General features: G+C 42.8%; 4 protein-coding genes and 1 long non-coding RNA gene across 9 annotated transcripts; 3 read left to right on the top strand and 2 right to left on the bottom strand.

Moving 5' to 3' along the window:
* Positions 1 to 79: 79 nt before the first annotated feature.
* sephs1 (selenophosphate synthetase 1) lies at positions 80 to 4,889 on the bottom strand. Of its 3 annotated transcripts, none has more exons than XM_084672899.1 (10): positions 4,839 to 4,889; positions 3,738 to 3,901; positions 3,503 to 3,599; positions 3,280 to 3,383; positions 2,936 to 3,043; positions 2,464 to 2,618; positions 2,263 to 2,353; positions 2,066 to 2,165; positions 1,682 to 1,894; positions 80 to 1,511 (listed from the first exon to the last, which is right to left on the bottom strand). In XM_084672899.1, the coding sequence occupies exons 2-10, from the start codon at positions 3,831 to 3,833 to the stop codon at positions 1,297 to 1,299; spliced, it is 1,179 nt and encodes a 392-aa protein (XP_084529025.1). In that variant the 5' UTR covers positions 3,834 to 3,901; positions 4,839 to 4,889; the 3' UTR covers positions 80 to 1,296. The 3 variants fall into 3 exon arrangements, with proteins under 3 accessions (XP_084529025.1, XP_084529026.1, XP_084529027.1); XM_084672900.1 differs by having other exon boundaries at positions 4,825 to 4,874; XM_084672901.1 differs by lacking the exon at positions 4,839 to 4,889 and adding an exon at positions 4,634 to 4,755.
* On the top strand, positions 4,409 to 5,310 carry LOC146258951 (uncharacterized). The gene is made up of 2 exons (XR_014729787.1): positions 4,409 to 4,529; positions 5,216 to 5,310. It is a non-coding gene; the product is annotated as an uncharacterized LOC146258951 (long non-coding RNA).
* A 163-nt stretch (positions 5,311 to 5,473) lies between these two features.
* On the bottom strand, positions 5,474 to 9,814 carry bend7 (BEN domain containing 7). Its single transcript, XM_084672722.1, has 11 exons — positions 9,626 to 9,814; positions 8,954 to 9,031; positions 8,485 to 8,826; positions 8,006 to 8,119; positions 7,549 to 7,883; positions 7,336 to 7,443; positions 7,053 to 7,170; positions 6,838 to 6,951; positions 6,713 to 6,757; positions 6,247 to 6,294; positions 5,474 to 6,146 (listed from the first exon to the last, which is right to left on the bottom strand). Exons 1-11 carry the CDS (start codon positions 9,687 to 9,689, stop codon positions 6,088 to 6,090), a joined length of 1,425 nt encoding a protein of 474 aa, XP_084528848.1. The 5' UTR covers positions 9,690 to 9,814; the 3' UTR covers positions 5,474 to 6,087.
* Positions 9,815 to 10,471: 657 nt separating this feature from the next.
* On the top strand, positions 10,472 to 14,861 carry prpf18 (PRP18 pre-mRNA processing factor 18 homolog (yeast)). 3 transcript variants are annotated; one of them, XM_084672894.1, is made up of 11 exons: positions 10,472 to 10,631; positions 10,893 to 10,970; positions 11,288 to 11,314; positions 12,384 to 12,488; positions 12,610 to 12,723; positions 12,854 to 13,000; positions 13,353 to 13,421; positions 13,693 to 13,833; positions 13,926 to 13,997; positions 14,093 to 14,248; positions 14,405 to 14,861. In XM_084672894.1, exons 1-11 carry the CDS (start codon positions 10,566 to 10,568, stop codon positions 14,483 to 14,485), a joined length of 1,056 nt encoding a protein of 351 aa, XP_084529020.1. In that variant the 5' UTR covers positions 10,472 to 10,565; the 3' UTR covers positions 14,486 to 14,861. The 3 variants fall into 3 exon arrangements, with proteins under 3 accessions (XP_084529020.1, XP_084529021.1, XP_084529022.1); XM_084672895.1 differs by lacking the exon at positions 11,288 to 11,314; XM_084672896.1 differs by lacking the exons at positions 10,472 to 10,631; positions 10,893 to 10,970 and having other exon boundaries at positions 11,818 to 12,488.
* A 5,066-nt stretch (positions 14,862 to 19,927) lies between these two features.
* On the top strand, positions 19,928 to 26,805 carry LOC146258954 (uncharacterized). Its single transcript, XM_084672966.1, has 5 exons — positions 19,928 to 20,413; positions 22,296 to 22,472; positions 24,360 to 24,569; positions 25,739 to 25,952; positions 26,192 to 26,805. Exons 1-5 carry the CDS (start codon positions 19,928 to 19,930, stop codon positions 26,368 to 26,370), a joined length of 1,266 nt encoding a protein of 421 aa, XP_084529092.1. The 3' UTR covers positions 26,371 to 26,805.
* Positions 26,806 to 27,208: the final 403 nt, after the last annotated feature.

Here is a 27,208-nt window from a genome sequence, read left to right on the forward strand (position 1 = left end):
CATGACCCCAACCCTTCATAGAGCAAAAGGCTGGTTCCTAATGTAACACAAGACAAATGACACACCAGACACAATTCAGTTAAGAGATAATCCAGTTTTATTTCTGCTATGGAAGTAGAGATACCACCAAAACCATGTGTGGTACCCAGACCAATTAGAAAAGGCAATATATCTGGTGAATGGCCAGCTGAAATGGCTTAAGGCCCTCCCTCCAGTATAATGAGTGACAGATGAGAGACCTTTAGGGGGGTAGAGTTTGCCTATTTAAGCAAACAGCTGTGCCAATAGACACTTCAAGAGGAATACAACAACTGAGAACCTTTAGGCATACAAAATGAATCTATAAAGCCATATGAAAAAATATTCAATCAAATCAAAAATACTGTGGATGGATGCCTACAAGTCTCCTAAAATTTCTTGATGGCATACTCGTGGAATACTTCCATTATGTTTTATTTATTTTTTCACTTAGACCATAAAAGAAGCTGAGAAAATCAACTCAACTAATCAGAAGAATCAATTTCCACTGTAAACACAACATGCACGTTATGTTCTGTACATTCTTAGTAAATCATAAACATTTTGAAAGTTAAACTCAATTTGTTTTATACAATCAATGTTATGATCCTATTGTAAAACAGTGGTCATTGGAAGCTTCTACTTATATGATTTATTTGTTTTGGGGAACATACAAAAAGTGAATGTAAAAACAAAAAATCGGCCCACTTCTGTTCATACTTATATATAAGCCCACTTCTTTTCAAGGCATCAGTTATAGCTGGAACTATGGAACTAGGCTTTTCAACTGTACAAATAGTGAACACAAAAATGCTATCCCACAAGCCATCACTTACATGTGCTTGACGAGACCACCCTTTAAAAAGAGCTCAAGAGACGATAGACACCAGACTCCTTTAGATTCAAAATGAATCACCATTATTGGATATTCTCATCATCAGCAGAAAAGCACCTCATCATCCTCAAGTCTAACCTGAACATGCCGATCAAGTGCGTCTTCAGTTAACGTAACAGAATGCAGCAGACACAAAAGGCAAATGGATTACTGTTGTTCTCTATTAAATTTGTATCGCCGGTATGGTGGGTCCACTGAGTGGTGCCCTGCCCCTAAGGCCACTGTCTGAAGCAGGATTATGTACACAACCACCCAGCAGATTCTGTTGACAGGTGTTTATATTTACACACACGAGGATGGTTTCTAGAATGTGTCTAAAAAAAACAAACTCATCTGAGCTTTGAGGTTCCGGTTTTGTGTTGCAGTGGAGGTGGTGGGAAGGATTACGAGGTGGCACCAGGAGTTGGGTTGACATTTTGGGTTGATGACTGAGGGGCCACCTCTATGATTCGTGGTTTGTCAATGATGCGAGCAGTGCGGTTTCCTTTCTCCACAATGCCAATAATCCATGCTTGGTGGCCCTCGCCGTATTTAGGTGACTTGATCTCGGCACAGAAACGTGCTGCCTGCTCCCGTGGCAGACAGATCAACAGACCCCCTTCAGGCAAACACACAAGAGAGACAGTCAGGTGAGCCTGTGTGTGTGTGTGGGTGCAGCAGATTGTTTCTATGGGTGGCATGTTTGGATTTCGGGGGAAGTATTGTGTGTGTGAGTGTGTGTGTATGTGTGTGTGTGGGACAAACAGCGATGGAGAGACACACACGCACCTGATGTCTCTGGGCAGGTGCCATGCATGAGTCCGAACATGTTACCACAGGCCTTCGACACGGCCGCCATCTTGGCGAGAACGGGCAGATTGTGGATGACGAACGACACCTCGCTCCGCTGTTGGCGTGCCAACGTCTGGGCATGTCCCAGGATTCCGAATCCTGTGATGTCCGTGGCTGCATGAGCGTTGAACGTGTGCATCAGTCCAGCCGCTAGGGGGCGACGGAGGAGGCAGAGACAGAGGAGAGGGAAGGGATTATAGTTACTGTTTTTTTTCAATTCTGATAGTCAATGTCTGATCAGACATTGTTCTTTAGCAAAATCGGTGATGGCAGAGTATTCTGGGACAGTGTGTGTGTGTGTGTGTGTGTGTGTGTGTGTACCTGTTCTGTTGAGCCGAGCCATGTTCATCATGGCCTCCTGGTAGGCCAACTCTACATCCTCCTGAGTTACCACTAATTTGATTTTGTTCCACTTTTCGGGCTGAAAAACAAGGACAAGAGTTGAGCGACGTCGGTGGGTTCATGCAGTGCATGTCTGGCTTTGGCCATAGAAGCCAATCGCATCCCATCAGCCTTACAATGTCCAGCCACTGGTGCACTGCCACAGCCACCTGAGTCCCCAGAGGCTTGGTCAACACCAACACGTCCCCCGGTACGGCATTGTCTGGCCTGGACAAACAGCAGCACGGGTTATCATCCTCACCATCACCACCGTATCATCATCACCATCATCATCATTGAGAAAAAAAGCTAAGGAGAGGCAGAGGAGGTATTCTCACATGATGAACTCATTGGGCTGGCACACGGTCGTGGCCACTCCCCCCATGACGACCCACGGGTTGAGTACCGTCTGTCCCCCTGTTACTGATGTGCCTGCCTCCTCCGATGCGTCTTTGAACCCCTGGATGATTAATGGCATCACTTTGTCCCTTTCCTGTTACAGTAGGAGAAGACAGGGGGGGGGGGGGGTGTGGAAGAAAGGAGAGATTGAGAGAGTTGGACATTTACAGCTCCAGCTATAGTATTGTCAACTAAAATCTTATCCAGAGCGACTTACAGTAAGTACAGTAGGGACATTCACCCCGAGGCAAGTAGGGTGAAGTGCCTTTCCCAAGGACACCATGTCATTTGACACGGCCAGAATCAAACCAGCAACCTTCGGATTAATAGCCCGATTCCCTAACCGCTCAGCCATCTGACTCCCACAATATATGATAAACTGTTGATATGCGTTCTATCATGTGTCCTTACCTTCTCTGACATTTTGTTGCTGACCCCCAGCAGCATAAGCATGTTGTCACATTCCGTTACTCCCATGGCGTATAAGTCACTTAAAACATTGGCACATGCAATTCGGCCCTAGAAGAGAAAAACAATAAACATACAGTTTCACTCATAAGTCAACACAACTGTAAAGGGTGACATGAGGGAGTCGGAAGATTTTAGTTTGTGAGACATAGTATAATGGATCTACAGTAATAACACGTTTATAAGATGTGAATTCATCTGTCACAGTAGTTTATTCTTAATGATATAACGAAGGACCAACAGGTGTAAACACAGGCATGCACAAGGATGTGAGAGGGAGCACACACCATCATGTATGGGTCATCCACTATGGGGTAGATATAGTCTGTCGTCTGAACCAGCGAAAGGCCCCCATGTCTGAGCGGGATCACACAGGTGTCCATACCAATGCCTGCAGACAAAACAGAGAACTATTTAGGACCCATTTCAAAACAACCCAGAGCCACACACTGGGGATATGACAGATGTAAGATAGGTTTATTAATGTTAATGTAACTGGTTTCCTCATACCCAGCCTAGGCATAACTGCTCCGAGGAACTGTTCATCTTCCTGGTAGTGGTTTTCCTGTAGGGCTTCAAGAAGTTTCTGCAGTACTTCCTGGGGTACCTATAAGCTCAGAATGATATACAATTTAATTTTTTCATGTCTGATCTTGGAACATCTCTACGTTCAACAGGTTTTCATCATTCACTACTAATGTGATAGATGAATGTCTGTATGTTGCCTATTGTAGCCTTGACCCACCTTGCAGCCTGTACCCTTCAGCTCAGCAAAGCGTGTGAGCCTGAAATTCTTGTCCAGCTCATAGCTCTCTGGGTTAAATGACTCCCTCACCGACATGGCTGGCACAATGTTAGGCCTTTACCACTGACCAGACCACTTTTCCAGGGAAAACAACAGTCAATAATCTAGACAAAAGGTGGGAAGACCAGAATATTGTTGGAAATGTAGGAAACATAACAAGCAAAGCGATTAAACAGACATTTTGTTTCAACGTTTGTATATCCTCATATGGGGGCAAACTGTGTCCATTACACTGAAACTTAATGAATGGTGGACTGCAAAGTTAGATAGATAACGATATAAGTACGTAACGCTAGTTGTAGCTACATTAAATCGATTTACAACACGTTTTGTCTGAATGAAATACACCAACTGATCTAATGGGTCCTAGTTGATGCTAGGGGGGCGTTGTGCATGAACACAAGAATGAATGCTTAATAAGTGAGCTTGCCAGCGCATGCTAAAAATAGTAGATACATTTAACTGCACATCGTGATAATCAACCCAAGGGGTTGCATCAAACCAAACAGACTATGTTGCAATTTCAGTGATGTTATTGCGGATAGCTGGCAAGATACATGCTTGCAGTCAAAGGGGCTGATAGCTAACAAGCTAATCATAGTAGCTAGCTCAGACTACAAGTGCAAAAACATCAATGACTGAACTGAGCAATCAATACGAGCGAAAAACGCCGTTTCACGGTCCAAATTTGAGTTATACAGCCCAAATCAATGCATAGGTTAGTGATAACAGGTGGGTTTTTAACCGACTGTACAGTGTTTATATCATGTTATGAACAGAAATACTGTTAATAGGAATAGCAGAGCACAAAAATGTCGGCGGTGGAAAAAATTAACCCTTTAGTGTCCCACGCCATGCGAGATATGCAATCACAGGTTTACTATCAATCAAGTGACCTTAATGCTGCAGTTTACTTAAAGGCTACTATCATATGCTTTCCTATACATATTTAAAGCAGGTCTGGTAGTAGTTATAGGACTGAAGCAGAGTTATATTCGTGTAACGTTTCCCCTTTAATTGCTCTCACCAGTTTATCCTTACCAGCTTTGCGTTAGCGGAGCAGCCCGAAAGAAGAGCGGGGATAGTACCAGGATGCATTGGGAGTTATTCAGCCGCCCCTAAAGATTGCCTGACAAATAATGATTAACATTTAATTTTTTGTTTCACAATGGAACAACTTACATTTAAAATGCTATTATGTTTAATCAAGAAAAAAAGCAGCACATGCTTCTGAATCCAATAACAATTTAGAGAGAAAATATAAATGGTTGAACCGATTGGGAATATATATGAGATCGCAAAGGGTCCTTCGCAAGTAGACAAGCGCCTTTATCCTCCCCTTTAAAGAACTGTAAAGTCTGGTAATAAAAACTCAACAATGGAGTATACCTTTAATTTTGTGTTTTCCCTCCAAATAGGTCCATGCAAACCCCAGTCACATCAACCGAAAGGAGTAACCAGAACCTTTTCTACAGCACAAATAACTTTATTAAATGTCTAATGTATCTTCAAATTCCTCGCGTATGTTACTTACAGACTGTACTTAAGACAGATTGTGTACACATTTCTGTGTTGGTGTATTAGACACCGAAATGTGCAACGTTCAATAATAATTTCAGGCACAATACAGCATCATCATGAGCTCAATATATTTATTGATTTACACAGTAATTTGAACAATGTTGAGGTCCACAGATCGGAAGTTTGAAAACAGAAATACAAAATGTTTATGCTGCACAATAATTAGCCTACATTTATAGTGGTTCATTGCTACAGCTGTAGTAAATATTAAGGTGCATTACAACACTACACCAATCAGAATCAAAACGTATAATATAAAGACCCCATCCATCCACCCATTTATTTTTATTGTTTTATTACAATGTTTTTGTTGTTGCTTCTAATAGGAGACAACCTTTTGTTGGAAGCCTGGGTCAATTCTAGAAATGACAAATTAGACAGAAGTGATATCTGTAATATCACATTGATGACTGGATAACGTGAAGAATACTTGGAAGTTTTGCATCTCTGGATCAAACTAATGAGTAATTAAAAGACACCAAAGGCAATGTGGACGTATGCAGGACTGAGAAAAAGCAGTCCATGGAAGCTCATCAAATACGATTGATCTATTAATTTAATTACTCTATTGTCTTCTTTTTTCTACAATCACAATTCAAAATCAGTCACAGGATTAAAAGAACATATGTGGAAGTGGCACAAATTAGTAGAGCAATAGGACATTAAGGTGCAACATTGATGTTGCAAGGCTTTGGTGGCAGCACTTGCTTTAATCTGTCACATTCTTCCTCGCCTCAATCAAACTGGCTGAATTCCCAGAGTTACAGCCTGGTAAAAGAGCAAAGGATTTGTCTGAAAGAAGTACTTTGTTACTTTTTAAAATAATTTATTTTCATTAATTATTCATATTGTATATTATTTATATTACCGGTTATAAGAGATTCTCCCTCTTTTTCTCCAAGTGGTTGAATGGTTTCTATTAAAATAAGACATACATTGCCACAAATCCATGTCAATACCAAAATGTAGTGGCATCTTTTTGGCTGTTCTGCTAGAGCAGATTTACTGTCCAATATCTTCAGGATACCTCCCCCACCCGACTGTACTGAGCTGTTTGACTATGACACTGTTGACTAGGATAGAAATCATGGTGTGAAGATAATTAGCTGACATTTGGTAACCTGCATGATAATGCCAGATGTCAGGGAGTTAGTGTGACTGAGACAAATGTTGAAAGAGAGCCACTAACCCAAGGTGAATGCAGACAGAGGTAGGAAACGGAGGGTAGTGAGGTTTGGAGTTGGTAGAGAAGGAGGAAAACAACTGGAGGGTGAGGGATGACTGAAAAAAGAAGGATAGAAGGAGAGAAGGGGTGAGAATTGGAAGGTCCATACCTGTGCAAGGTCTGTTGATGGCTTCATCTGGGTCTGCTGCCTGTGCTGATGATTTCAAAAGAAAACGTTTTGAGAAAGCTGCATACAGACCAAACTCATACACTTAAACACACATACAAACACACCTCTCTTTAGCCGTCTTCTGGCTAGCTTGATTTGGTCCTGCAAGATCTGCACCCAGTCTCGAGGGCCAGGAAGTTTCTCTATTCTGTTAGCAGTGCAGTACTTCTCTGTAAACACTAGACACAGTTTGAAACAACATTTAAACCATATTTGCACATTTCAATTTATCACACAAGCTACCATACTGTATGATCCACGATAAATGTCTGTCCCCTACCTTTGATGGCCCCCACTATGTTCTGGTCCAAGCCTTTGCGGTGGTCATTAAGTCCTCTCTTCCTCTTGCCATTGGGAAGTGAATTAGCCAGAGTAGCATCATCAAAAAAGGCACACACCTACGGAAGAACAAAAATCGCAAAAATCCCAAAACTTGTTTAGCCACAATATATTTTCTATGTTTCTGAGGTCACGACAGATAACACGCCTCAAATGGTCAGTGAGTAAATAATTTAGTTGGTATAGTTAGCTAGTATAGTCAAACTGTATAGTTTGCAGCCCACCAGCTTCCTGAAGAGCAGGCTGCCTGAGCGTGTGTAGTTCACCAGGATAGAGTCCAGCTGGGTCTTTTGGATGACAACATCATACTCCTCTGCCAAAAGCACCTCAGACTGACAGAGACACACACACACACGTATACATACTTTAAAAATGAAAAAGAATCAAGATAAACAAATGACTCTCTACTAAATCAAATGATAAAAGTGAGTATACACCTCAGAAGCCTGCTGTGCCCTGGGTTGCCCATAGTGAGGGCTGTGTGGACCATTGACAGCGCTGGGCTTGTTCTGTGCTTGCACGGTTGTGACATCAGGTGGGACTGGTGAGGCTGGAGAGGAGATTCTCTCTCTCTTTATTACCCTTGTTCCTCCGGGCTCAGGGGGTACAGTGACAGTTGAGGAGGGTGGCCGGAGGGGGGCAACAATTCTTTTACTGGGTGTACTCAACGGTGCCACCTTGTGGACAGGTCTCCTCTTACGCGGTCTACGACGCTGTGATGGCCCAGGGCAAGGGGGGCATGGAGATATTGACTGTTGTTGGTCCTGGGATCCTACAAAGCAAGATGTGATTCATATTGGATTGTGTCTATCTGTGTGTGTGTGTGTGTGTGTGTGTGTGTGTGTGTGTGTGTGTGTGTGCGCCTATGTGTGCGTGTGTGTGTCCACCACTGACCTCTCTGCATCTGCATTAGCCTTCTCATGCCACGTAGTTCCTGTAGAATAGCCTCTAGGGTGCTCTTACAGTTACACATGCAGCAAGGAGCTTCAACATCAACAGGGGGAACATCTGTGTGGAATATACACATAGACACATCCATCAACATTTCGGTTTCATGATGGATATGGATCCTGCTTAACAAGCTTTGCAAACACCATGTTCCCTTTTTGTAGATGTCCTACAAGGAAAAACAACGGTCTACTAATTATTCAGATGGTGTATGTCATATTGTGAATGTGTGTTTGTGAGTGTGGTTGAGTGTGTTTTTTTCTATTGGTGTATGTGTCCCCTCCATACACAGTAGGTCAGACTGTCTGCCTGGCACAGACCATATCATGTCTGCTCTGCACAATGATTCTCTTGTCGAACATTGTCTCGAGCTAGAGGTTCAAAATACAGCAATGTGTTCTCTTATGCAATCCTTTGGACCTTACCATTAGTTTTGACTGCTCCCTTGGTGTTGTTGAGCATCTTCAGGGTTTTGGAACGTGTGCTGTACTGATTATATCCTTGCCCATTAGGCACTGAGGTGGTATTCGATGACAGAGAGGAAACTGGTTCCCCTGTTGAACTCCAAACACATAGCTGGTGGTCTTCCGATACAAGAGGGAAGGTAACTGGCTGTGCCCAGCTCTGGTGCACCTCCTGGGGCTCCTGTTTTAGGCTGTCCCCCTCTGATCCAACACGTTGATAAATCCGACCAGCTTTGTCACTCAACAGCCTCATCATCCCTGTGATTTGTTTCTTGATCTCCATGCCCTCATCCTCCAGCCAGACTGAGAAAGAACGGGGTTAAATTGAATGTGTGTGTATGAGTGACTATAAGCATACTATAGAGAATTCTACAAGCAAAAACATAATAATTATATATTTTTCCATTTCATAAAAGCCTCATATGCCTACCCTCTGGCACAGCTGCATCTTTAGACTCTCCATTGACATCTCTATTGACAGAGCTGTCAAAATACATTGGATCAAATTCTTGAAAAGGCAAAAAGAACGTAAGGTTACACACTTTATGGAACATCACTAAGAGGTCACAGACACAAACTAAATCCTGTATGCAAATTAAATGCCTGCGGAATATGTTAATGAAATCATCTAGACATGAGGGAGCAAAGACTCATAGGCTATGTGACACCAGCTCTATGCAGTGTGGGCTGTGATGCCAATCAATGATTTTTCTACCATCCAGTTCACATTCCACCACCTGTGGGTGGCATGAAGTTACATTTCCCATTCTTAAACTACCTTAAATATTTAAAAAATTATGTAAACTATGACGAATATAAAGAGCACGTTAGTATGTGTTTATAATGTGTTTAATTAGCCTATAGTCTGTCATAACACACTTCACGATCTTCATAGCCTTTTAAAAAATACATAATTTGGGGGCGACGATCATGCTTTTTTCTTTTGTCATTACTTGGGAGGTGGGAGTTATATTGCACAGAAGGTTAATACCTATGTATTGACGTTGCCATCTCTTTTGTTTACAGTGTCGCCACAACACAGCGCCAGCCAAACACTCAGACACACACCGACGCACATCACATTTTCCTCGCCCCACTGTACCTTGATCCTTCACCAATTTATAGCTTTGAGACTTCCTTCTCCTTTTCCTTTCTCCAAACTCCATCTTCAATAACTGTCGAGGATGCTTCCTCCGAATGCAAATCTAAAGGGCGCACCGTTATTTTGTACAGTCAATGGGGTGCACACGCACCAAATATCACTGTCCGTCTACACTAATAATCAGTTGAATGTCGTCTTCAATGTAAGATTCTAGTCAAATAAAACCTTACAGGCTGTTATAGGCTGGTAAAGTAAATAGCTGGGGCATAAGTTATTGTTTCTCATCTGTATCTGATGGATTTCCATGTTCATATCGTACACTCACGGGGCTGGTCGTTTAGGCTATGTAAATAAATAAATGACTTAATACTTAAAAATTCGTCACATCTATTCCTCTGCGCCACCTGATGGTCACTAACAATTTCGACTCGGGGTCAAAAAGAAGCATCCTTCTCTTTCTTTGAGAAATGAAAAATACTCATCAAAACATGTTAAAAAGCATTCATAAAATCAGAAGAAACGAATTGGATGTTGGCCAGGGAAGAATCTACCAATTCAATTAGCAGGCCACACTATAAACTGTAGAGAATGTAGACTGAAAGCCTAAAATACCAAGTTCATATATATTCGATTTTCAGTTATTTAGCATATATTTCAAACACTTAAAGATATGTTACACGTACTTGTAACGCACAAACTAGAACGTGGGTTACTGTGGAACAATGTTTGAGTGCCACTTGCCACTCCGTTTTTAATGCTTGCTGGGCTTGGTCGTGCTTTTATTTTGAAAGGCTGAAGCAAACGTCATCGAATGTCTTCCTGGTACTGCTAGTCACTGGTTAGACCCCATTACTTGTTTTTGTCACAGACCGATGTAGACCAGTTAAGCGGATTTCTCGTTGATAGGAAACAGTTGAGATAGGACGTAGCTACAGACAATATGGATATTCTTAAAGCGGAGATTGCAAGGAAACGAAAACTTATTGACGATAAGGATCTTATTGATGTGAGTGGCAGTGAAAGCATGTTGTGTGTGCCTCATGCGTTAGCTTGCTAGCTACAAACATTCATTAGCTAGCGAGCTAGCAAGCGTAGTAACTTGCTAGCGAGTTAGTGTTGACATACTGGGTTTCGTAAACACATGTATAAATAGGTGTAGCGCTAGCTGTCCAACTGAAACGAAGCAAACTGCAATACTGCCACTGATATTTTGATGGATACTGTTCCTACTGATGAAACGAGCTGACAAACTCCATTTATTTCACAGGATTCGAAGAAATACTTCAAAAGAGCGGATCTTGCGCGGAAGGAAGAGGAAGAATATTTCAAAAGATGTGGATACAAGGTAACCCCAACGAGCATGTCCATAGTAAAAATATGATGTTCCTGATGTTTCTATTTTAATCATTAAAAGGGTATGTCGCACTATTTTTCTCTTTCCAGATAGTCCCTTCATGTCTTCCCATCATCTTAACATCACCAATAAACTCCCACACAACATTCACATTCTCTTGCTTAATATACGAAGTACAGTGTAGATGTTTTTATTGACTGTATCACTGTATCTCACATACTGGGAAGAAGCTTATACGTATGTGTCTGGTGATGCTTAGCGTTGATTGACTCTGCTGTCTCTCCCAACCTGCTAATGCCTTCACATAGGTTCAGAAAGAGATGCCTGACAGAAAGGTATGGGATTGAACCGTTAAGGTAGAAGATAGGTTGCATGCGAGGAGATGACTAAAGGCTGTGTTCCAAAAGTTGAGGAACCCCCTTCATCAACTTATTAAAACTACTACAAACGGATAGCCTACTGAAAACAATGAGCCGGCAGACCAGTCTTTAGACACCCTGCTGTAAGAAAAATTGAAAACGTAATGGGGTGTTTTAAATCTTTCCAGCTTCTTGAACTCCTAATCTCTTTAAAAGGAAAGGGAACAAGGCATGAGGTTGTCTACAGACAAGGGTCTGCTCTCCTTAAACTACCAGTTTCACAAAGGACAGGGGGCCAAAAAAAGAAGAGATTTAACAGAATTGGGACACAGCCAAAGTGTGGACATGAGCATGGGTCAAATATACAAAATCATTTTGAGCATTTGGCTTTTTTGGATTTGGGCTGTATTGTACATGCGCTCTGTGAGGTTGATATTGAGTTTGGTATCGATTGTCATTTTTCCTTTGGTTGTGTCCAGGTTTTGCATCCATGTGGAAAACTTCTCCTCAGCTTCAGAGGCAAGAGCCTCACGCCTTGTTTACCAAGCTTATAAGCAGTACCTTTTCCTGGCTTGGGTCTTTTGTGTATTATTTTCAACATTTGTCATATGCACCTGTTTTTATTTTGCCTCCTTTTAGATTGTGAACCATTAAGAAACAATCTAAGTGTGCAGAGATGCATGTGTGTCTGAAAGCATGATTTTGCAGCACTTTTGAAAGACGAAAAAAATCCTTACTGTGAGTAATTTCCAACATGAACATGGATTACGTGCAGCACATTTCTTTTTGCGCAGCCAGGGTAAGTTTTGATGTGATTGCTGAATCCGAAAGTGCATTGCAATGCAGAGGAAAACTGTGGTTTGATTCTCCAGAAAATGTTAGCGATGAACCGCGAAGCCAAACGTACTATTATTCAAGATCTATGATCAATCAAGTGGTAAGGTAATGTTTTGATAGTGGCAACCTGTTTGCACTGTGCTTGTGTCTGTGGTTTGTCAAGGCATTTCAAGTGTACATATCTCCCTTTCCTCTGCTTTCCTCCAAGATGGAAAAGAATGAGGAGAAGGCAGAAACCTCCTCTTCATCCAACCCAGCAATGGAACTGGAGCTCACAGAGGAGAAACTGCCCATGACACTCTCCCGGCAAGAGGTCAGTTCAACAATGATCTCCTGGTTCAACAATTCAAGACTGTTAGCTTGGTGCTTTAGCTGCGTAGACTGCAAGGTTGAATGTTACATATATTGGCTTTGATGTCGCTGTGGTGTTCCAGGTGATCCGACGACTGAGGGAGCGAGGAGAGCCGGTGAGGTTGTTTGGTGAGTCAGATTATGATGCCTTCCAGAGGCTCAGGAAGATTGAGTTTTTGGCCCCTGAAGTCAACAAGGTAAGGCTTGTTTGCCGAAGGCCATATTTTGTCATTTTCTTTGTTTTGTTGACTGATGTGGCTCAGTGAAAGCTGGGTTCAACACTTTTGGAAAAGTGCTCTGGTAATTAGCTGTGCTCTCTGTGGTTAGGGGTTGAGGAACGACTTGAAAGCGGCTATGGACAAGATCGACCAGCAGTACCTGAATGAGGTTGTCGGGGGAACAGAGGCAGGAGGAGAAGACACTCAACACGACCTGAAAGTGCACGAGGAGAACACCACCATTGAGGAACTGGAGGTACACAGAGAGGCTTTGGTCACATAATTTAGAAGTCAAGTGGCTGATCGGTTAGGGAATCGGGCTAGTCATCAGAAGGTTGCCGGTTCGATTCCTGGCTGTGCCAAATGATGTTGTGTCCTTGGGCAAGGCACTTCACCCTACTTGCCTCGGGGGGAATGTCCCTGTACTTACTGTAAGTCGCTCTGGATAAGAGCGTCTGCTAAATGACTAAATGTAAATGTAAGGTCCATAGTTGAGCACTTGGCTAATGTCTTTGCTGTAGAGATTGAAAACATTGTAGGTACCAGCCCCCTTCTCAACTCGCCTTCAGTTTTTGGACTTTGTGAGTGTTGATGTTGTTCTCCAACAGGCTCTGGGGAAATGGCTGGGTACGGGAGACGATCACGGAGACCAGGATGTCATTGCCAAAGTTCTGAGGGTAAGACTGAGTCAGATGCTCTGGTTTGATTGACTAGCCTACATCTGAAGTGACTTTTCTGAAGTGACTTTTTCTCTGTATTGAATCTTCGGAATACAGCACAGCATTCTGTTGTTCGGCGTTGCTACGGGATACATTCCAGGAGTGAATTTTCTGATATTCGGATTATGTAACAGACAGTGTAACAGCTATCTATTTCAGACCATTTTCTTGGTTTGTGCTGGGGACCTTCTGAGGATGGAGGTTGACTTTGATTGTTTTGCCATCGTAGTTCCTGCTAGGTGTGTGGGCAAAAGACCTTAACCGTCGAGAAGATCATGTGAAACGGAGTGTTCAGGGCAAGCTGGCCAGTGCCACCCACAAACAGACCGAATCTTATCTGAAACCTCTCTTCAGGAAGCTACGCAAGAAGGTAGGACTTTTTAAATTTATTTGTATTTATTTACTACTTTACAGGTCAATTCTTGTGTTTTCAATGCATACATTTGTCATTATCTCTTTCAGAGTTTGCCAGCAGACATTAAAGAATCAATTACAGATATCATCAAGTTCATTATGGAGAGAGAATATGTAAAGGTATTTAGCTTCTTAGCTGTTTTTCGAATGTAGGATTCCTCTGCTGGCCTGTGATCTAGTGTTTTTGTCTCTAATCCTGTCACTGTTGCTTCCAGGCAAATGATGCCTACCTACAGATGGCGATCGGGAATGCTCCCTGGCCCATTGGTGTGACCATGGTGGGTATCCATGCGCGTACTGGCCGTGAGAAGATTTTCTCCAAACACGTTGCCCATGTCCTCAACGATGAGACACAGAGGAAGTACATTCAGGTGAGAGATCTGAATCAGCCAGTTAAGCGTATACTGTAGTCTTTGATATGAAAGCTCATTCAGTTTCCCAGTTGTAGAACCTTTTTGGTATTATGGCATCCATACTTTCACATTGTATTGTAACATTTCTCTGTTCCTCACTGTGACCACCTTCAGGGACTGAAGAGGTTGATGACCATCTGCCAGAAGCACTTCTCTACTGACCCGTCTAAGTGTGTGGAGTACAATGCCCTGTAACAGCTCTCTCACTCTGTAACTTTGTGTATTGGTTGTGCTATAGCTTTGTTATGTACCAATCAGGCAATACAGAGCCCGCTTGAAATGTTAATTTGGAGAATTCCAATATGTAAATATAGACATTTTAAACCTTTCTATTTCATTATTTCACTTGACACAATTTGCAAAAAGGGGTGACTTCACTTTGTCACACCAGCATATTAATATGTTATGCTGTAAGGTGATTGGGAAAGATCTTCCGATTCTCAGTTAGCAACATTGTCTCTTTTTCTTTTTTTTATGCATGTGCTTGTGAGATTGTTGACAGAGATGATGTGTAAGTTTTATTATGCCTTAACTTTGAAACATTCATATTAAATAATAGTTTAAAGCAAAATTTCCATTTTCTGAAAATGTATATTTTATTTGTGTAAATACACCATGTTAATTTATTTTTGGTACACTTAACTTCTGCTATCTACAGGAGTAATCGTCACTAGGAGCTTTAATGCCGTCATTCTAGACAGTAGAGGGCGCCAATGGCTATCAGGGAGGTTCAACGTCTGCTCCTCTCTTATTACTTTGTAAATCACATTTGTCGATCAGTTATGATGTACAGTCTCTATAAATAGTAATAGCAAATTTTGAGGGGAAGATACTGCCATTCTATCATACTTCATTTAATACAATCAAGTAAAAAATGGGCTTGGTGAGGATTCTTTACTTGGAAGTTGAACTTATCAGGGCAGGTAAACACAATGACCCCTGTTATGTCTAAGTAAAGTCCCCCATACAGGCTTACGATAACTCATGTTATCTTACATTAGCCATTTATTGAACTGCTGAATACTGCATGTTCTCCATGTATGAATAGTCTTACCAAGCTCTATTCTAATTAAGATGTTTTACTAAAATACTTGCCCTATCACAGTTTGATCCATCACGGTTTGATTCTTCTTACAGTCAAAATGACTCATGCATTCATACCCAACTGTCACTTTATTAGATAGATAGATACTTATAGATAGATAGATAGTGATCCCTGTGAAAGAAAATTCTAGAGGGAATTTTGTTATTATCTGTTGAAATGTGTTCAATACAGTCCACACTCAGGTGGAGCCATTGGTTATCATCTTGGGCTCTCATTCTCAAGCTTTTCCATGGTTTAATAAGGTGATGTTATTGTATCTTGTAACCATGGTGACTCCATCTGTTCTTTTCAGTTATTTGTGTTTTGTTCAGAGCGGCATGAGCCCCCATTAAAGTAGATTATTTGGTGTGTAACCTCAGAACACACATCACTTTCAATTCAGTAAGGCTAGAATTGTGACTCACACAATGACCTGCACAAGGGCTACTTTGTGGACCCTTTTGATCTTTGTGATGGCTGTGAAATAATATTCTTAAATTGTATTTTTGGTGCATAATTTAAGTTTACCAAGGACCATCCTTGCGCATGTTATCAAAACATGGGCAATATTTTGGAAACAATCTTATCTAGTATCTTACTGGACTACAAATAGGAAAGATTCTGAAAGAACAGGATAGTGCTTTGACGTATTGCAATGGATCATCTCGAGACATTTGGTGAAGGACACTGAGGAAGATAAATGAATTCAAGGCTGACAGTTAATTTGCAAGCTGTTGTTAAAGCCATGTGTCGATTGCTTCATGGTTGTAATAAACCATTGTTAGCAGGGATGAGCTTCTCCTGTTCCCCTGGCACCAGCATTCCCATCGTGTGCTCAAGCAGCCTATGTGCAGGAGGCCTGGCACTACTGCCCCGCCAAACTAGTGTAATGTGCCTAATGTGCATGGCGAAGGACAATAGTGGGGGCAGGGTAACATATGTTAAAGAGGACTGGCAGAGGGGCACACACAGTCAGTGGGTCAGATGTGTTGGCATGGACACTGGGTGCAGGAATTGTCTGTTGGATTATTAAATCTAATGGAATGCATCTGGATTTGTGTCTGTGTGTGGGGGGGGGGGGGGGGGGGATAATGTTGGGTTTCCTCCCAAATAAGGTAATGTGGACCGATCATGTGAAAAATACAACATTCCCAATATGTTTATATATGTCTATTTATATGTGTTTCCAGCAGCCATGCATTCTTGCTCAGAGCACAGGCTGTTTTAACCAGTTTTCAGGAGTGTGTGTGTATTTGTGTATGTACAGGCACACAAGCCAAGTTGGGGTTGGGGTGCCTTGAAAGAAACCCTCTACTGATTAGTGTTGATATGTCTTTATTGGACACTTAGCACCTCATCAGACACTGCTAGACAAAGCCGTTAAACCAACCCAAGGGTCCGGACCGACTCCAGCACCATCCCTGGTATGTTCTCCACAGTTTGGGCCAGAGGGTCAGACCTATGACTATGCTAAACTATGCCTCATGGAAGTGTCTGTCTGCCGCAGGGCTTTGAGGGGACGCTGGTCTGGGAGAGTCTGGTTCTATTCCTCCTGCAGTGACCAATGTCAAGCTGTGTGCGGTTGGATCCACTTTTCAGGGGTCACTTGTCACTGGACCAATGCCAAGTCTGTCGGCCAGGGCCATTTCCCTCTTCTCTGTCGAGCCTAACATGTATGGCACAAGCACACTGTACCTGGCACTTAAAACATGGTCGATCTACACTCATTTATTTTTAGCTTAGCCACAAACATGATTTGGCTACAGTGGTCAAATGTACAGTTTGTAGCATGTTTGCTCCCTGATGGCCATGGTAAACTGAAGGCTTGCATGTAATGAGGCCTGTCATATTTCCCTAACGATCTGTAGCTTGAACACGTCTATTGGTGTCCATAAGATTTGGGCTAGGTTGTGAAAGACTCTTTTGTGCTTTGTTTCGGAGAAAGGTAGTGCATGTATGTGTTTGACTGTGCGAGGCCGTGTCAAACATCCTCTCAGTAGCATTATTAGATTTAAATCCAAGTCTTCATGGCTGAATTAGACTAATTCTTACAACATATTAAGGATGTTAATATGAAGCTTTAAACCAAGCAAGTTTCCATGTATCACAAGATGCTTGATCAAGCTCGAGAGCCCTTGAAGAGCATCTCTGATTAGCTGCTACTGTGCTTTTATTTGTGTTCTTTCTGTTCTGTAAGACAAAGAGCGAGAAGGAAAGCGGGCGAGAAAGAAAAGGACAGAGAGAAAGAAAGAGAGAAAATCCTTTTGGTTGAAAGAAAGATCCAAAGAAGCGTCATTGCGCGGTCATTACAGGATTTCTCAGCCCGTCACTGTGTACCTGGGCATCATCACTAATAACCAATGCTGTCTGTCCTTTTACTGGTCTGTCTTTAATTAGTGCCCTATTTTGCCTCAAATCAGGACCTTTGACTGGCCACACGTTGCCAGGCACCAGAGAAGCAGTGGAAACCAATTACCTGAGAAGGCTTAGTATTGCATTTGAGCTTTTTCTCTCTCTCACTCTCTCTCTCTCTCTCTCTCTCTCTCTCTCTCTCTCTCTCTCTCTCTCTCTCTCTCTCTCTCTCTCTCTCTCTCTCTCTCTCTCTCTCTCTCTCTCTTTTCACACTCTTTCTATCTTTCTGTTATATTCAATTGAAATGTAAATGCTATGACAGAAATATACTAATTTTGCCAATGCAAACGGCATCAAACTATGAGATAATGTACTACAGTAAAAAGATCGATAGAAAAGTCAAATAAACAGTGCACCTGCCACCTACCATAACAGTTTCTCGGGCTAGTAAAGGTGTCCACTGTCCACATATACTTGATGATTGTTTGATAAATGTTGCTGTTACTGGGTCAACATTCTGAATAGAACACAACCTGTATTGCTTCACTCTGTACATAGTATCTGATCAGACATAGTGGTCCATGAGTCTGTCACCTTTCATTGTATGATAGCCAAATACCTCTTTTTTGGTCTCAGTTTCTGTCTCTTTCTTTCTCTGATACACTCACATTAACACTCATGCACAGGCAGACGCTTAAAAAATCCTCTGCATAATAACGATGTGTATTATGACCGTTCTTTTTGAATCGTGTTGATTTATTGCTCACCAGCCTGCTCTCTCACCACCTTTCCACAGCCTGCACGATTACATCATCAGCCACAATGCCACATTCCTGTCAGCACCGCTCCCACCAATCTCATTATTCATTTGACTGGTCAGGCTTGGGTAGTCTCAAAGGTCAGAACATTTTCTGAATGCTAAATAGGACATTGCGTGTGACTTGTTAGGTCGTTATGGAGTAAGTCAGCACTCGCAGGAGGAACCACAGTCATGGGAGAAATAACAAGGGGGCATGGATGAATGAACCACTATAGAGGAGATGGCGAACACAGAAGATTGGCCAATTTCATGTGGGAAGGACTATGAAGTAATTAGTGATACAGAACGGGGTGTGTTTACCAACCGCTGCACAATAATCCTTTCTGTCAAGCTCTTATTATTTTTTTTATTTTTTTTGCTGTAACATAATGACATTCCTGCCTATAACAACCTACTATATCCTTGAAAAAGCCATCATCCTGTGAACATGGTGATCTCTCCTGTCTGCAGGCTTGCCTGTTTCTAGGACTGGAAGTGGGAGAACACAAATGGTTAGGAGAGTAGAAGAGAAGAAATTCAAAGAGATGATGAAAGGATAGGACAGGAGTGGTGGTGATGCAGTGTGATTTACATGACAGACATGCTCTCTGCGTGAATCTGCATTTCCATTTTCAGCAGACAAGCCTCTGAATAGGCGGATCCGTCCTCACCAGTAACCCCAGCTGCAGATTCTCCAACTCTGCCCCTGTCTACTGTGCAGCTGCTGACCATGCCCCTGAGACAGAGAGACAGGGGGGAGCAGAGGGGAGGGAAATTAAAGCTATTAAGATAGAAATTAAGCTAGCATCGACCTCTGCTTTTAGATACAGATGATCAATATTTCCTGGGAGTAAAACTGTGGCTCACTGTTCAGCTCCTGTGGTGCACTGGTAAAGACATCTGCTCATATCAGGTTACTGTTTCTATATGGAACCCAACATCATTTAAACTGATTCAGAAAAACATGTTTTTTAATAGATACATCTGGTTTAACAGTTATAATTATTGAAAACAATGTCAGTCCACGCCTACTATAAAATTGCAGCTTGCCATGTAGGCCCCCCGCACCCCTTCAGTGTCCGTGTTCTTGCGAATATTTTTTTTAAATAACAATACTAAGCCGTAACAGCGGATTTTCCAACATAAAAAGCAACGGCCACACTGTCAATAAGCCATTTGTTGTATTTCGGTGGAAAATTATTAAATAAATGTGATGTGCTGTTTAACTTGTGTGGGGTCGCATCTGCTCGGCAGCAGCTTATGCGTTTGAATAGCGCGGTGAGCAGCATATGCGTGGTACTCTTTGAGCTGTGGCCAGGGCGAGACGGCGTGCTAGCGCATGAAAGCCTGATATATCTAATTCGCACTTTCCATATTTACATCATATATTTTGAGCTGCAGTATGGACCGGTTTCAGACGGAAAACGCTGGAATCAACGGAATCAACGAAAGCGCAGAGGAAAAGTACCGTGCTGTAGCGTACGACACAGCGCTCAGCACTTTGGTGGCTGTGGTCATTTATGTGGTTGTGAAAGTTAGCGTGGATGGGATTAGGCAGTGGCGGGCCAGGATATCGGTTCTGATCGTTGGCTCAGGGCCCGTGGGATTGACAGCTGCGTTGGTCGCTGTTCGCTCGGGAAAGGTGCTGAAACTGACTGTACTGGATGAGAGGTACCGGACGGCTCTGCTCTGCCGGCCCCAGCAGATCGCCCTCGACCCAAGAAGTGTGGAGTTCCTACTGGGACTCGGTGTAGACTTTGACAACATGGAGGGGTGCTGGCACAATGAACACTTCTTCACCAAAATAGGAGTGTTTCAGGAGTACTTGCTGAGCATCTTGGAACAGAAAAAACAGAAGGTGGAAATCAAGGTGCATCTGGGAACCAAGGTAGCCTGGCAAAGAAAACCATAATCATATATGACTGACACAAGTACAATTGTGACTTTTGTTGTTAAGGTCTGCAAGATGCTGAACTGACAATTTAAGGTGTTGTCAACATTATGTTTCTCTTAAAATAGTGGATTATAAACTCAGCATGAAAATGCTTCTAACTTTAGTGTGTGCTCAAGAGTGTTCTAGTGAGAGAGTCAATGCGAGTGCAAGCTGATAAGTGGTAAATCTCCCATTTCAGTCACAGGGATCTGTTGATGTGTTTGACTGTCTTTCGGGTGAACTTGATCCTCCCCATGAAGCAGCAATCAAAGCCAAGGCACACGGCTGTGTGTAGATGTGTGTGTAGACGTGTGTGTATGTGTGTGGCGGGGGTGTTAGAGTTCACAAAGGCAGGGGTTTCTGCTTCTCAAAAAATAATCAGACTGGTACACTGGTGAGAGAGATTAGACAGAGAGACCAGCGAGGAAGGAACTCTTCTCCAGGCTCTGTAACACTGGAAACAGGAAATATTCACGTTACATTTCATTGTATAGAATCGTTTTCTCAATGAACGCTACAGATTTCCTTACGGTTTGTTTCCGGCTCATTCTGGTGTTCTTTGTGGCAATATTCTTTAACCTGACTATAGATATGCCTTGCCATGGGTTCATCGGTTCATCATTCAATGGGAATGGGTGGTGAAATATATGATAAATGGATGGATTCATGATACATGAATCAACTGATGGTGAATCCAGACTGAGACAAGTGTGATGGATGTGTCCTTTGGGTCATGGCTCGATTACCACAGCTGCAGCAGATTGTTTGCAAGGTGCCACCATTGGTGATAAAGCATAGAAAGAAGGGTTGGGTGTGGGTAACAAGAACACAAGTGTAAGGTGGATCAAAAAATATAATAAAACATAAATAAATGGTCCTGACAAAGATTCACAGTAGGTGAATGAACGGAAGGAGTTTGGCTCAGGCCTGTCTGGCCTTGCCAGCATAGCTGTCCTCCAGTGATGACCAGTGCCCGTAGCAGTGTACAACTTCTCTCTGCCACCCCCTAAGTCTGCTGACTTACATCAAGGATACCTTTCATCAGATATAACATCCGGCTGATTAAGAGGCCTAACATCGACCAAACCTTTTCATTTCAGAGGACTGTGTGTCTGACAATTGAGTTATTCCTCTCTGCTTGCCAGAGATGTGTGGTCTGTGAAAGCACATGTTCTCTGCAGTGTAAATGGATTAAGCACACTTAGAGCCTCCGGACATTTCTGCCTATATATTTTTTGTAGTTTAAAGTCTGGTGTCCTCTGCCTTACTGCACACAGATTATCTTACATTGTTCTCTCTTCCTGCCCTCTATACTAACTATTTATCTGTCTGTCTGTCTGTCTGTCTGTCTGTCTGTCTGTCTGTCTGTCTGTCTGTCTGTCTGTCTGTCTGTCTGTCTGTCTGTCTGTCTGTCTGTCTGTCTCTCTGTCTGTCTGTCTGTCTGTCTGTCTCTCTCTCTCTCTCTCTCTCTCTCTCTCTCTCTCTCTCTCTCTCTCTCTCTCTCTCTCTCTCTCTCTCTCTCTCTCTCTCTCTCTCTCTCTCTCTCTCTCTCTCTCTCTCTCTCTCTCTATGCTTGCCTCCATTACAGTCTTTATATTGCAAAGGTCACTGTGAAGATTCTAGTGTTTTATAGAGGGCAATGACATACACAGCTTCCTTCCTAACATACAGCAATAAATCACTAGGTATGTTATTAACACAATGGTGCCGAGTTGGAAAGGCCATTTTGAAGAAAATCCCTCTGTAGCAGATGTGTTTCATGTTCTGTCTCTCTCTCTATGTCTCTCTCTCTAATTCTCTGCCTCCGTCTATCCATCTTAATCTCTCTTTTTCTAAGTTCACAGAGGAATACCTGCGTCGGATCCCAGGTTGTGACTGGCCGCGAGTGATTGTTGTAGCTGATGGGTCTTGTGGAGACTCTTGCTCTGTGCTGGGCATTAGTTCTGACTACTCTGTAGAGTCCTGCCATGCATATGGAGCTAATGCCACCATCGAGAGACTGGACCAAAGACAGGTTTGAAACGCACACACACGCACTCACATATGTCATCACTAAGTGTCACAAAGCCCTTCGAAAGAAACCCAACATGTTGGTGAGTGTTGTTGGGAAGTGTTTAGACAGGATATTACAGCGCGAGTATAACCGCGTTTAGCCTAGCATCTCATTGAGCGAACAATGACCTGGATTGGTCCAGAGCAGCTTGGCACAAATTGGAATTCGATGCCCAACTATTTTACTGGGAGGGATTAGGGCCCAAGGCTCTTTACAACAACATCATCCGTATTGAAATTCTCATCGACACAAGGTCACGTGTCATGACAACCAGAGGGTCCACACACACACACACACAACGTGCTGTGCTGATGACTCAGTCATGTTCCTGAGAAAAGCAGGCAGCAGGATGGTGGAATAATGAAGAAGCAGATATGAGACAGTGCACAGGAGATTAAGACGAGTGAATAACATGTTGGAAAACAAACAACTGCTCTTTTGCCCTGCCTGACCTTAGGGCTGCTTTTGAGAGGTAGGCTAACAGGCTGTCAGATGGACAGATCAGACACAGACAGGTATACATACAGATGGACTGACAAATAGATAAGGTAGGCAGTCAAGTAGGCAAGTAGGCAGCCACATGGTCAGACAGACAGGAAGACAGACAGGTAAGCCTGCTGACAGACAGGCAGTGGATGGAGAAAAGGGTGTGCAGACAGATAGGCAGACATGATAGACAGAAAAACACATTTGACATGTTCCCTCGGGATGCAGACAGATACATTTTACATAAGCAATCATGACACGTCCAGCTCACAGCCACTGAGCAACACTGATAAGAGACTGTTTATTTGATATTCTGTTTGACATGGCTGTGTGTGACAATGTAATAACATTGTTAACTCTAAATCATAAAAAAACAATTGTCTTTTTTTCCTTTTTTTCATTGTAACTGATTTTGACTGGGAGGAATTACTCCACTCTTACAGAGAAGGTGGAGAGAGAGAAATAGAGACATTGAGAGGGAGAGAGAAAGGGAGGGAGAGATAGAGAGAGAGAGAGAGAGAGAGAGAGAGAGAGAGAGAGAGAGAGAGAGAGAGAGAGAGAGAGAGAGAGAGAGAGGGAGGGAAAAAAAGAAAGTGGGGTTTGTTTATATCTATTTAGGTTCTCCTCAGATTACTAGGAGACAGTTTTATTCATATGTTGTCTTCAGAGGCCTGAAGCCTGGTGCTACCGGCCCTCTCTGTCTCTGGTCATTTCCCTTATTTATTGAATTTGCCCAACAGGATACAACATGGTTAGTTTCACTCTTCCCCCGACTTGGTAGCTATCATCACTGTGTGAGCACATCTAGTTCATCTAATTAATGTGGCAGAGGATCAATTCTCATTTGAGGGAAGGAGGCACAGGGATGTTTGCTATTTAAACCATATACAGGACTATTTCAACTATATACAGTCTCAAGTAAAGAGACTGTACCTGGAAAATTCCTGCATTGGGTTTGTTTTATGTTCTTAAAGGAACCTGACGGACAGTGACCAACCAGGACAGGATAGAGGAGACAAACAAAGACATCAATATGTGTGAGAAAATAGAGGGTCAAGTTGGAAAGAGGTGTGGAGAAATAGAGAGAAATAGAGAGGTGAGAGAGGTTCAGTAGGTCATCTCCTGTATCACTTAATCAAGGGATCATATCTACCACTCCCTTCTGTTGTTAAATAAAGTAATATTGTTCTAATGTTGATATTAAGAAAGCATAATCGATTTATTTGCTAATGTTGCTAATCAGTCTCTCTTTCTCTCTGTCCCTCTCTCTCTCTCTCTCTCTCTCTCTCTCTCTCTCTCTCTCTCTCTCTCTCTCTCTCTCTCTCTCTCTCTCTCTCTCACTCTCCCTCTCTCTCTCCCAAGGTACCTACCCCAGAGATTCGGGCGCACAGTCTGTATTTTGATCTGTCAGCGTACGGCGTCGAGGCCCTAAGAGAGCAGAAGACCCCTGCAACCAAGCCAGGTTTTCACTTGAAGATCTACGGAACTTTCCGCCATCGCTACATGGCCCTGGTGTGCCCCGCCAACGATACCAAAATGGTCCGCTTCCTCCGACACACCGTCAACTCCTCTGTAAGGGCTCCCAGCTGCCCCGTATCTCACACATCAGGCATTCAACAAGATTCCTTGACGACACATTGGGACATAGGTTTACAGAAATATAGTCATTGAATGAATACACGGTTCAGTAGTTAATTTAATGTTGAGATCACATGGTGTTTCATGCTCTCACACGTAGCACAGGAGATTACCTCCTCTCTGCTTGGTCAGGATACTGCTCTTGGCATGTCCATCTTAATGCAGTGAAAAGAGGGCTAATAATAGCACATGACTGAATTTCACACCTACTTACTCCTTACCTTTCATTCAGCAAATGGCCTCCAACTACACCATTGTGTATCTTGGCTGATTACACAGTGTATGACCGCAAGTGTATATGTGTGTCTGAGCAAGGTGGAGGCTGAACCTCATTGGTTGTGTGTGTGCGTGGCCATCTGTGCCCTTCTGTAAATGGAGAGGAGAAGCATTCTCCCAGCTGGATCCAGTGTTCCCTGACTCCTACCCGGCACCCAGAAAGGCGAGGCTGACAAACATTTAAAGATTCTGCTGAGACTTGAGACGTGCAGGTTTCACCTTGAGATGTGCACATTTGGTGAGCCATGGCCATAGACATAATGTTGCACATCCTCCGCTTGGCTAATGGAGGATGATGTCTGATCTCACCTTGCGTGGGCATCAACACTTGAGTAAGAGACCAGACACACTCTCCTTTACAGCTTCCCACGCTCAGCAAGACTGGGCACACTGTGTGACACATAGTATGTTGTTCACACACATACGCTTGCACGCACACATCTACACACACTCCCTGTTACCTGGTTACGGATAGCTAGTGAAGGCCTAAGAAGAGCATAGATGAGCAAAGAGAGAGACTGAGTGTGTGTGTGTGTGTGTGAGAGAGAGAGAGAGAGAGAGAGAGAGAGAGGGAGAGAGAGAGAGATATATTGTTTCCTGTTCCTAATTCATATAGAAGATAGTAATTTCTGTAATTACACTGTTGCTTTAGCAATATGAACATTTGTTCTTTCATGGCAATAAATCCAATTGAATTGAACAGAGAAATAGTTTCCATGTAAAATTGCCTCCCAAAAAAGAAACAAAATTCACGTCATACAGAGCATAACACTTTCTATAAACAATCGGATTCAAATTTGTCATTTCTGTATACCCTCTTCCTGCAGATCATGAAGAACATCTTCCACCAGTCCTTCAACGCCTACAAGACAGACATCGAGCCACGTCTGAATGACCTGACGCTGCACCGCATGCAGTGTAGCCGCCGTCTGTTTGAGGTCCAGCTGTCCCACCGCTGTGTCAGCGCGGCGTACATCGAGGGGGACAACGTGGCCGTCACCGTAGAGGGAGAGGCGGCTCGCGTGCTCAACTTTGACACAGGTGTGTACCAGGGCTGTAGGCAGAATCGTCTTTATGGGTCAGCCTAGAAAAATATTGATTTTTTTTTTTAACTTATTTACTTTGCCATGTGCACCTGGTGCATCATTTTTTCGGAGATTACAAAATAAAATGTGATTTGATTCTGAGGTTTTGACCGTGTTTGAAGATACTTGTATGAATGAACAGCTATTAGCTGTTTTGCTCTTACTAAACAATCGTTCGATTTGTCTGCCTTACAGGCTGTGGCGTGAACCTGGGCATGAGGGGTCTGGAGTCACTAGGGACCTTCATCTACCGCACTGCCACAGCTGTGGACCAGAACGACATGCTGGAGGCCCTGTCCTCCAAGATTCAACACTCCAGGCAAGTTGCCGAAACCTTCAGACTGTCTGGCCTGACCCACACTATGTTTGACTGAGAACATGAGATGGCAGGAAGACCAAAAAACATCCCTTCTACCATGGGACTATCCAGGATCAGTGGGCTGGATTGGATGAGAACCATGCAGGTGTAAAGGGATGTCAGTTCAATACCCCAAGAACTGCACGATCAAGGTGTGACTGACAGATGGAGAACACAGATAACAAACTAGTGGTTGTGGTCATAGTCACATGGTCAAATTTTTTACTGTATTGTCCCATCATGGTTGAATGAAGATTATCAACAGTGGAAGAGACAGAACCTCACGGACCCAGATGCCTCCTTTGTCCTGGGAGAATGTGAATGAACAGGTGGACTGAATGACCATCCTTGGTAGATCACTGGTTTAAGGAAGACAGGAACCAGGAAGGTGTTTAGAACAGGATTGTCAGTTTGGATCCTGATCTAAAATGTCACCTTTCAAGGTTTTACTTTTGGGGTTTTCAGGGTTGGTTTTGATGCTGTACACTTTGAACTATAAAAATGTAAATGGAATGTACTATAGATCGTATCCACATAAGGACAGAAGAAAATTATGGAACCTTCAAATGTGACTATTTTGATGATACTATGGATTTGACCAAAGCTCAAAATATCACATTAATGTGTTATTTCTATCGTGGTGTTGCCTTCAGTGCAGTGAGTTTTTGTAAACATTGAGATGTACGGTGAAGAATACAACACAGTATTGCTCTATGTCTTGACACATGTAATAATTGTTTACTGTATGAAATGACTAAATGCTAAATGACTAAATGTACTGTATGTGCCTAAAGCCTTGGACATTGTATCAATTAAACAATGGATATGAATGAGATAATGGCATGTACAGGTAA

The sequence above is a fragment of the Hypomesus nipponensis genome, chromosome 14, assembly GCF_054491055.1.
Source record: "Hypomesus nipponensis isolate SF chromosome 14, ASM5449105v1, whole genome shotgun sequence".
Taxonomy (NCBI): Eukaryota; Metazoa; Chordata; class Actinopteri; order Osmeriformes; family Osmeridae; genus Hypomesus; species Hypomesus nipponensis.